Below are 11,064 nucleotides of genomic sequence, written 5' to 3'. Positions count from 1 at the left end.
AAAAGAATGTGAGTGAACCCGTGAGCAAATTGGATTATGCCGCCAGGGGTCGCTGTAAAGCGGCGGAAATATCCACTTGCAGCACATATAGTTTACTGAGGATCTGTTCTCAGTTGGAAACGGCTGCAGCACAAGGGAAGGGACAAATGAATGTTCTATTGTTTGGAGCTAATGCAATTATTTGTCTGTGATAACACTCAGGTGACTGTAAATAGGCCTATGTTAAACTTGATCTCAATCGATGATCTGTTTAAAACTCTACCATAAAGGCATGCAAATCATCTCCACAAGTCTTTGCGCCTCCTAATTTCCACTGAAAAAAGGGAAAAGAAAACAAACCATTGCAAATATAATTTAAACACACATTTAAAATGAATATTAACTTATTAATTTGTTTGGTTGCAACAGGTTGCATTGTGAAAATCATAAAATGACATTATGCTTCATTCGACTAAAGTGGCGCAACTCCCTTGGGGGTTTTGCAACTATAAGCCTTGACAGGTTAGGAAACCAAAGGGTGCGGAAATGCTCTGTCTTTGAATGCACAATTGAGCTTAGTAGGATTACCTTAATATTGCCTAGCTATTTAGCCAAACATTGTTAAACATTTTCTGTCAGCACCATGACAACTTTGCAATAATAATAATATACAACCTATAATAAAAAGTAAACCCACTACTACGTAATTACTATTAGCCTACTCTTAAAGTTATGTTTAACACACAGCACACAAAAATCTAACAAAAATCAAAAATGAAATATTTATTACAGCATTTGTGACTGAACACCTTTTAAACATTACGTCACAGTCCTCATACAAGTATTTAAGGTATTTTTGACAAAGCTTAAGGGAGACGGCATTTTATCATCTAGTGAGGAACACGTGCTGAAAAAGGAAGGAATTCATGGACATACAATATCAATGCCACAGCAGATCTGAAACTAGCAAAAACATTCTTTTTCAATTGAGGTAAACACATAGAATATCTAACATGAAACAATTAATAGACTGAACTCTGTACGAAGTTTGTTACAATATTCTCTTAGCTTTTTCCCAAAGCTTTGAGTTCATAATTTAAGTTCTTTTTTTTCTTCTTTTTTGAAGTTTTAGGTTTTTGGGTGCATCTACCATCAATTGCTTCTCCCAGTGCCAAAGAATTCACCATTGTGTCAGTATTGTCCATATGGCAAGTATGTTGATCCAGAGGCAAAGAAGCAGAGTAGGATGTTTCTTTTCCACTATTACGTTTCCTTCAATAGGCTCTGTCAATGAGAGTCCAGGATACAAAAAAATAAAATAATAGTCAAATAAAAATGTATAAAACCAACACAATCCAGTGCTTGGGCAATTCAAACTAAGAACTTTTTTTGTATATACCTACAGGGTAACATTCATTCATGAACCAAAAAAAGAGGGGCATTAAACATGTTCAAACTGAATCTTCTGGAGAGATCAGGTGTCATTTAGCAGCCTTTTCCCATCATGCCCTGTTCTTTATGGGGGACAGGGCCTATTCTGCCTGTCGCTGTGGTTGGGAGCAAGTGGGCGTCCGTTGTTGAGATGTTCCATCTTTTCTTTTTAATAGGGCTGCTGCGCCGCCGAGACAGTTTCTCCTCCAGGAAGGAGCACACACAGTGTGAGAGAAAGGGTTCACCTTTTATTCTAGAACTAGCTCAGGAAATTGAGTGATCAACAAAAAATGCAAACATTTTAACTTAGTTGCTATACTTTTTATACTACAGTAGTTATAACTCTTGGAGTCTTTTTGTCTTTTTCTTTTTTCTCTCAATCTTCCAGAGTGATTCCGTTTTGAAACATGAGTTGAACGTGTCACTGGAGAGAGTGTGCACTGTGTGTGTGCGAATGCGTGTGTCTTAAGTGTGTGCGTGTGTCCGTGTTTGCGCACGTACGTGTCTGTCCTCAAAACATCTTCTGTTGATCTTTAACAAAAGCCCAAGACTTTACAAAGTGTTCTTGTCAGCTTGGTCCTCCATTTGGATGAAAGTAACAATATTGAAAAGTTTAAAAAAAGAAAAGAAGAAGAATCATCACAGCTCATCTGGAATTCTGTTTTTACTGTCTAATAATGGTCAAAAGGGTTCTGCTTTTATTCAGAAAAATTGTCTGAAGATATCTTTGTTTTAGGGTTGTTGATGTTTGTTTTCTTCTCTTAGAAGCTACTGTTGTTGTTGATGTTGTGGTAGTAAAGTTTGCTTATACTATTGGGCATGGATGTCCAAGCCTTGTCCTCCAGCGCTGGGGTCAATGGGGGTCAGCAGGGGGGGGGGCTCTCTGCAGACATGGTGATTCCTGGGTGAGAGGGGGGTCCTCCGTGCATCAGCATGGCGGGGTGATGAGGGTGGTGGGGGCCGGGCAGGTAGGGATGGAGGGGGTGTCCATGTCGAAGCTGGGAGGGGTGAGGGGTCATCTGATGAGTAGGGTTGTAACTTGGTGGGGCCATGCTCATGCCCATAGGGCCAGTCTGAGGTACGTACTCCACTGGCATGCCTTGCAGACCTGAGAGAGAGTGAGAGGTTTAGAAACAAGCACTCACCATTTCTTAATACTAAATTCCATTAGCGTGACTTTGACATAAAACAATACATTCATTTATACTTTGTGTAAAGTGAGCTCATCTTGCGGTGTAGAAATGAAGTTTTAAAAACCATACTAGCTACATTTAGGATTACACATATCCCAAAAGCTACTTCAGAGATTTGGATTCAAGGAGCTAAACAAGCGATTGTATCACTCTATTTTAGGTGATGGAGAGTCCTTCACAATGTCAATAGAATCATGGTCAGTTCGCAGGTTGGAAAGTGATCTCCAACCATCCAGACACTGTCGTTTTGGATTACGTATGGAGAAGCTAGCAGCCGTATTGATGTTAGCAGCACTAATACTTTTACAGGCAGAACAGTCAATTCTTCCGCTGAATGTAGTGACAACCCAAATAGAGGCGTTTTCTCAGGGGGACGCGCTACTGGGAACATATTTGATTTAAAACCCCTTAAAGAAGTTATTAAATAATTTAGAGCTCAGTTAACTATCACAACATGCCAGTCTAAGAATAGCGTTCAAGGCTTTGCGTTTTCCCCTCCAATAAGAGGCACTTTTAAACAAAACAAAGTGCTGCTCTTGAAATAGAGGGAGTGTGGGTTTAGGAGTATAATGACAACAACTGCTAAAGCACAGAGACAGCAAGAGATGGAGGCACAGAGAGATAAAAGGAGGGAGAGAGAGAAATGTAGAGCGAAAGACAGAGGGAGGGAGGAGGAGGAGGAAAGAGGGAGGGAGGAAGGAATATGCTGATGCGATACCCCTTGGTATGGAGAGTAGGACCCTGTGTTGATGTGTGTGGAGACCCCAGCCTGTTGGCATTCCCTCACACTGTGCCTGGGTGGTGGAGACAGAACCTGCTCAGTGTTGCCTCTGTTTGGGTATTCAGGGGGGGTTTGTTGTCAACAGACCAGAGGGGAAGTAGTGGTGGTGGAGGAGGTGGAGGGGGGCCCTGGGGCCTGGACGCTCGGGAGGGAACAGACAGGGAAGCGCAGGCCTGGGCCTGAGGTTGGGTACTTCTGGAGCTCGAGCCAGTGGGTCCTGGACCAACCCGGCCTGCTTTGTAATGTGAACCCCTGGGGAATTAACCCTGCTGAGGAGAAGGGGTGGGGGAGGGGTAGCAGCAAGGTCACCAGGCATGCTCACTCTCCACATTCCTCCACCTTAATACACCGCAATTAAGAAATTACACAAGAGGGCCTGGTGAGGGGAGGGGGAGAAGGTAGGGAGGGAAGGGAGAGGAAAAAGGACAGCAGAGGCAGAGATTAATGACCAATCTCATTGGCTGAAAGCCGGGCAGCCATTTTCTAATACTCGCTATCCACATCAGTTCATTGGAAATGCACATGTTTGTCAGAACGCTCTCTTAAAACCTCACTATCGGGGTCATAAAATAGGTAAATCAATCTGGGCATGCTGTGTTGGGCTGGGGTGTGAGGCGAGGGGTATGTGAGGGGTGCTCTCACCTCTATATAACCTGGAGCGGCTCCTGTTAAAAGGCCCAACAGATGTTTTTGACACTGTAAGCTGGTAATCTCCAGTCTTGTAAGCTGCAGTCATTCTGTTAAGTAGATCTGTGGGCCCCCCTTTATTAACAGGAGTGGTACAACCATCTGAAGACAATAATGGTGACCAGTCTCTCTCCCTCTCTCCCTCTTTCTCCCTCTTTCTCCCTCTTTCTCTCTCTCTACCTGTTCTGTTTTGTCCTGTTCTGGCAGAGCAGGCCTGCTCAATGGCTTGCGATAATTAAGTACCAAATATACCATATTGTGTGGCAGCTTAATCATATCAAGAGAGGATAATATTCCTCTGTATTAAGCTATTAATGTTATTGGTCATGAAGCATAAAATATGTTATGTAATTAAATAGTCCAAAAATTATATAGCCTATATTAAGAATTAGCCAAGCTGAGCAAATGTTGTCTCTATCTGCCTGTTTTAGGGAACATTGCTTCCTGAAGGGTTTTTATCCCTGATGCCATTAACAAAGACAGGAGAAGAGGAGATGAGAGAGGGAGGAAAAAAAGAGGGGTGAAATGGGCTCTGTCGATAGAATTGGCTATGGTGACCCTATGGAAAATCCAGGCCCAATTTACATATAAAGGGTTCTTTTAATCAAGGTAAGTGTTATTATATTGTGCCTCATTGGGCAAAGGAGTTTGGGTGTTCAATAAAATCTCTTCTGCACCGCTGCCTTTGGGATGTGATATGTCTTGATTTCTCAAATGTCAGCGATGTGGTGCTAGCGGGAGGCAGAATGGCCAGGCTTAATCAGACGGCAGCCATTTAGAGTCTGTGTGTGTGTGTGTGTGTGTGTGTGTGTGTGTGTGTGTGTGTGTGTGTGTGTGTGTGTGTGTGTGTGTGTGTGTGTGTGTGTGTGTGTGTGTGTGTGTGTGTGAGCGAGAGATTCCTTCCTTTATAACACAGCCATTCTTTAATGTCTCTGGTCCTTTAAATGGATCTGTGTGTGTCTCATGTCGGGGCTAGTCAATGCCCCCTCGAGTAGAAAACATCCAAACACACGCCCTCCCCCCCATCACCCCCCTACTCGCCACCCCCACCCCACATTGAAGGATAGGCCATGTCACCCACGGCCCGTATATCTCACCCGGGGACCGTAATGTACTGCTGCGCTCCGTCTTTGCATATAAGATAATTTGGGCATCAATCGTTCCCCAGACAGATTTATGTCACTCGGAGGACAGTTTCACTTCTCCTTCTTTATTGCTTCACTGGAGCCTGCTTAATTTCTCCCAGACAGACCCTGCCTCTGGAGATGTTATTTTTTCCTTAAATGTCCAACATTTGCATTGGCTGTCGGAGATGGGGAGAGAGATGGCCCTGTTGTGATAAATAAATGTGTGGCATCGGTACATGCCATGCTAGGCCAGGGTTGTTGTTGGGGGTGAATGTTTTCCTGTTGTCTTGGCTGGCGCCACAAGTCCCCCCCTCTCTCCCAAGGACCGACAGGAGAAAGCCTCACGACATGGCGACTATTCCCAGTCCTTCCATTCATCCTTCAGTAGCTAGCTAACCCCCCTTGCTTACCCCCCTTTCTCCCCTTAAAGCACCATGCTACACCAATCACACTCACTGGTTGTCGTGGGGGTTGCTGTGGGGGAGGTTGTTGTAAAATTAGGGTGCGGATGGGAGAGGGATTGTGGTGGAGTAAGGGGGATTGTGGGTACAAACCACAAGCCCAGAGGTTTGAAAAATACATCCAAGGAAAAAAGAGCCCAGTTGTACTTACTTCCCCCTTTTTCTTTGCGTTTTACTTTACAAGATGGAGGTTACATGTAGTGCCATTGCCCATCCATGCCCATATTCATCCCCATTCCACTCATAGGCCCTAGAAGAGGGGAAACACGCCAGAGAAAAGATCAGCAGAAGGTCAAAGGTCGAATCACAGATGGGTCAGAGCAGACAGACACCCTGGTAGAAGTAATGATTGGTTAAGTCTGGAGAGAAAACAGCGGAGAGAATGGAGGAAGAGAAGGTTCCGTAGTAAAGAGTCTAAAACCGTTAGATAGTTTAAGTCCCCACAAATCTCTCCATTTGTTACAAAGTCAGATGGGTGAAAAGAGAGACAAGCAAGGCAGGCAGCAGGCAAAGGGTGATACCCAGGGGAGTTGGAGGGTGGAGTGGAATGACTTTACTAGGGTGCAGTGATATCATCAGTAGTGTTGTGACATTGGTTAGTTTTGGCTTGATGAGGCTGTCATGTACAGTACAATAGTCAGTGCTGGGGTGATATTTCCATGGCTAGAGTTGTTGGTGGGTGTCCCTGTCAGTCTACAGTAGTCACGAAGTAAAATGGGTTGCATTGGTGCCTGTACACATACACAGTCCAGTGACTGGTATACAGTTTGCAGGATAGGAGGAGGAGGGCTTACCAGCTGGCCGGATCCCCATGTGCTGTTGGCCATCCAGCACGAAGCTGCCCATGGGCTGGCCCTCCGGACTGTACGCTGCTCCTTGACTCACTGAAGGATCAAGAAGAAAACCTGATTGTAGTCAAAACGTGGACACAAAGGAAGGGAAAGAAAGAGAAGACACACCACACAATCAGCTTATTGTCCCAGCTCTGGCCCAAACATACTGCAACACATTGTGTCCCCGATGACTGATGCATGACATGCAAACACATACAGTGTGAGTACACACACACACACCAGAGACACACACACACACACACTTTAGCACTAGAGAACAGAAGAGATTAAGCATTGTTCTCTAACAGAGAAAAGAAAGCATGCAGTTTGACGAGATCAGAGCGTTCTGTCAAGACCATCACCAGCCATTCCCCAAGCAACAGGGATGTTATGGACAGGGACACAATATAGAACATCACTGGACAGGGACACAATATGGAACATCACTGGACAGGGACACAATATGGAACATCACTGGACAGGGACACAATATAGAACATCACTGGACAGGGACACAATATGGGACATCATTGGACAGGGACACAATATGGGACATCATTGGACAGGAACATAATATGGGACATCATTGGACAGGGACACAATATGGGACACAATTTGCACAAATATCACTATTTATCCCCCTGCAACTGTCATTATTTATCCCTGCAAATTTAAATGACTTAAAATATCAAAATTACAGAAGGTGAAAGGACTGATTATGATGATTATTTACAAATTAGATTCATATCATAATATTATTATAACATTATAATACTGTGTACAGTAGAAATCAAATTACACTATACTGTCCTATTATTAGACCTATTGAGTAAGAGTATTGTGGAGTCTAGCGAACAGCATATTCCCGGACTAAACAGCCTAATCCGGAGTAATCTGTAAACCCTGAAGATTAGGGGAAGCTGTAAATCATGCTGTTTTTGGAGAGATTGCTGATTGACACACCCTAAACACACGCTCTCCCTTCTCTGTCTATCTCTCTCCTCTCTTTCAAATATTCCCAACAAACCGCAGTAATTGTACTGGGAGTCAGTGCGATTTGGAAAGGCACGACTCATTTCAATAATTGCTTAACTTAATTTGCACAAATCTCCTCCCCAATTTGTGGGGCTCTCTCTAGACTCGGAGCTAGCTAATCAACAAAAAGCTTTCCCCCTCAGAGACATATTACTTGCCGTTTTTTCATAGTAATGTCACAGTCGATGCGGCATAGGGTGGCTACATAAATTCCTGTACAGATTATTTGCTCAGTTTCAGTGGCATGTTTATGACTCAATCTTTCAGTCGTTTTTGTCGTCTGACCATGGTAGATATGGAAAATCAATGCCTGATCAATTTACAATATGAACCCATCCTTAATCCTTTTCAGAGGAATGGACGTCTCTCCCTACGTAGGGCGGCCAGCCAGAAATCAGAGATCAGTGGATCATATAAAACTCATTCTCATCCGTTAGGTTGTTTTTCATGACCGGAATGAATTAATCGCCCATAATTACTCAATTGAAATGATGAAGTTCAATACAATCGCATATATAGGACCCTTGATATTTCAAATCTGGGCTAAGTGAATACAGAGCAACATCCAGAGGACTGACACTGGAGGGAATTTAGTGAATTAAAAAACACAAAGTAGATACCAATTGAAACCCTCCTCTCTTCTTTCCCCCTACCTATCCCCCCAAAAGCTGTGAAGGATAGAAGAAAAAAAAAGACTGAAAAAAATACACAACAACCTTAAAAAAAGATATAAATGAAAATGCTCCAAGCCTTCCTGGAGCTTCTCTTGTGCCCAATTAGTAACTCACAGAAAGGGAACGTGTAGCTAAAGCACCTCTCAGGGTTAGATTGGGATATCGCCAATTACAGTTAATCACCTAACGACTCGTGTGTGTGTGTGTGTGTGTGTGTGTGTGTGTGTGTGTGTGTGTGTGTGTGTGTGTGTGTGTGTGTGTGTGTGTGTGTGTGTGTGTGTGTGTGTGGTAATAAGGGAGGGGATTTGTAAGGAGTGGGTGTTTCCGGGAAGAGGGGAAGAGATATGTAGATATATAGTCGTTTCTTTACCTGCTCGATTTGACTGGTCAATCATGGGCTGTACTATTCTTCTCCTGGCGTTAATGAACCTGGGAGAGAGGAGAGGAGAGAGAAACACACTTTAAATCACACAGCATTCACACGATACAAGTAGCAGTATTCATTTTTTTTTTTAAACGCAACCAAAACAACACCGTTTTGTATGACTTAGTAATAACAACATTAGCCACTGGCTAATCACAACGGAGACACGGCAGTAACAAAAGGGCAATTGTGAGCAGACTTGGGAACCCGACAAGGTTTTCTTTTAATGTCCTTATGATCTATTCCCCTTGTTTAATAAAGCTTTTGATTACATTTGGTTGCTATGGAGACCGAGGAGCCATTCCACAGGCATTAAGTGTGTGTGCTGTGGTGAGGCGGCGGTGCAACTGAGGAGCTAGACCGCTCAGTATGTCACATCTCTCTCTCATACACACACACGCGCGCACACACTCACATAGACCCTATAAACATGTTATTCCTAGCGTGTTATTGCTCATTAGAAATTCAAAATAATGTGCAAGTTCGCAAGGGGCAACATACAATCGGTTCCTTTCATTTGTCCACCCACCCCCTCTCTCTCTCTCTCTCTCTCTCTCTCTCTCTCTCTCTCTCTCTCTCTCTCTCTCTCTCTCTCTCTCTCTCTCTCTCTCTCTCTCTCTCTCTCTCTCTCTCTCTCTCTCTCTCTCTCTCTCACTCACTCTCACTCTGGCCCTTCATTGCAGGGGGTTTTGCTCCCCGTCCAGCTGTCTATAAATGAGGACCAGGCATGGCCACTCGGTGCTTTCACAAGGTATTGTTATGTCACCAAGCCCATCAATTAGGCTGTGTGAAGTTTTATCACCGCCACAGCGGCGAATAAGTGCAGTTCCACAAAGCCTGCCCTCCCCGACTCTCCTCTCTGCTCCCACCGCTTTCCACTGTAAAGACAGAGGGGTCATCTGGAGGTGACTGCCAGCCAGGGGCAACCTCTTAAAGTCTCAAATGGGACGCAGGGACCCAGGGCCGTGTCAAAGACAAGCCGCCTACACCGCCCCGGACCGGCTTTACCTTTACAGACTGAGCATCTTTCCATCTCCATCTAGTACCTCTCTCTCTCTAAGAAGTCAGAGAGGAGTGAGATCGCTAGCACTACAGGTACCCACATGTGGTTGATATTAGAGAGATGTTTCAAATCATCGTGGGGTATTCCAGCATGGAGCCCTCTTGAGAAACGTTTCTGGGAACGTGGAGAGGGCAACGCTACAGGACTGGTCATTAGATGGAAAAAGGGAAGGTTCTGGAACTAATTTCAGTTCCTAATCCCCCGTGAACCCCTGATACCTGCCCTTACCGTCTCCTGTTAACGTAAACGCCTGTAATCTGCCCGCTCAAAGTGTCATAGTTAAATGGACAAAATGCACGGTTGGGAAACGAGATGGAGCTGTGCTCATTTGCGAGGGTGCACCCAGAGTACAGGTAGGGTATAGGGTGCACCCAGAGTACAGGTAGGGTATAGGGTGCACCCACAGTATAGGGTGCAGCCAGAGTACAGGTAGGGTTTAGGGTGCACCCAGAGTAGAGTTAGGGTATAGGGGGCACCCAGAGTGCAGGTAGGGTATAGGGTACACCGCTGGCCCCAGAGAGAGGACAGGCAGACACACTAACATGTACATGGGAAAGGACAGGGTAAAGGGTAGGTACACTGTATCAATGTTGATTTGGGGCTGTGATTTGTGATCTATTGAAGGTCGTGGTTTTGTTTGGCCTATATCATAAATACTGGTTTAAACTGTTTTAAACTGTTTGTGGCTCTCACGCATTATGAGTAAGAGGGATATAAAAGAGCATCTTTAGCTGTCTATCGTTTATTGTCTACCTTCACTACGTCACTACGCCTGCAGTGCTTAGGAGAGAGACAGGCTTCCAGCATCAAAACCAGCTGAGCAAGTAAACACAGCAGAATGTCCCACTATCGTGCTCCCTCTCTGGGCAGGCTTACAGAGCAAGGCCTGCCAGAAATATACACCCTGCTTTTTCTTTTTTCTCCCAAGACGGCACAAAGGATTGGAAATTATAACCATGTGGATTCTTACCTATTCTGGGACATAACCATAAACACATCAAATCAGGAATGTTCCTTGCAGGTGATAAATATTCCAATACCGACCGGTGATGGGAAGAGAGAGCCCCAGGAATAACAAAGTGCACACGAAACAGTGTGTTTGTGGTATTGATCTATTTAGTTAGAACCTGTTTTGATCTTATTCAACTCAACTGCTGCTCAGTATCTACTACTTAGGACATTTATTGTGTAAGTTTACCTGAAAAGATTTTCATATCAGGGTTGGTTTGCTGTCCACACTCAAATGTTATGCTGTTCTGACATGGTCATTTGAGTAGGAAAAACAGCTCTTTACAGCAGCATACACAAACATATATGGATATTAAAATATTTTCCCTCAGGGTTGCTGCCGAGATTGACTCCCTTCTAGTCAACAC

At 44.3% G+C, this 11,064-nt stretch overlaps 1 protein-coding gene across 8 annotated transcripts in view; it reads right to left on the bottom strand.

Moving 5' to 3' along the window:
* Window positions 1–747: 747 nt before the first annotated feature.
* LOC139553402 (homeobox protein Meis2-like) overlaps window positions 748–11,064 on the bottom strand; it is a 100,447-nt gene continuing 90,130 nt past the window's right edge. For 5 of the 8 annotated variants that reach the window (XM_071365689.1, XM_071365688.1, XM_071365685.1 and 2 more), the window contains exons 10-12: window positions 8,572–8,630; window positions 6,454–6,564; window positions 748–2,518 (exon numbers count right to left, since the gene is read on the bottom strand). In XM_071365689.1, coding sequence (XP_071221790.1) covers window positions 2,274–2,518; window positions 6,454–6,564; window positions 8,572–8,630 — 415 coding nt within the window. In that variant the 3' untranslated portion in view covers window positions 748–2,273. Of the gene's footprint in view, window positions 2,519–5,810; window positions 5,910–6,453; window positions 6,565–8,571; window positions 8,631–11,064 lie in introns of all 8 variants that reach the window. The other 3 variants (XM_071365690.1, XM_071365691.1, XM_071365686.1) reach the window with 3 other exon arrangements.

Source organism: Salvelinus alpinus, chromosome 25 (assembly GCF_045679555.1).
Source record: "Salvelinus alpinus chromosome 25, SLU_Salpinus.1, whole genome shotgun sequence".
NCBI lineage: Eukaryota > Metazoa > Chordata > Actinopteri > Salmoniformes > Salmonidae > Salvelinus > Salvelinus alpinus.
This window is presented reverse-complemented; position numbering and strand designations above follow the sequence as displayed.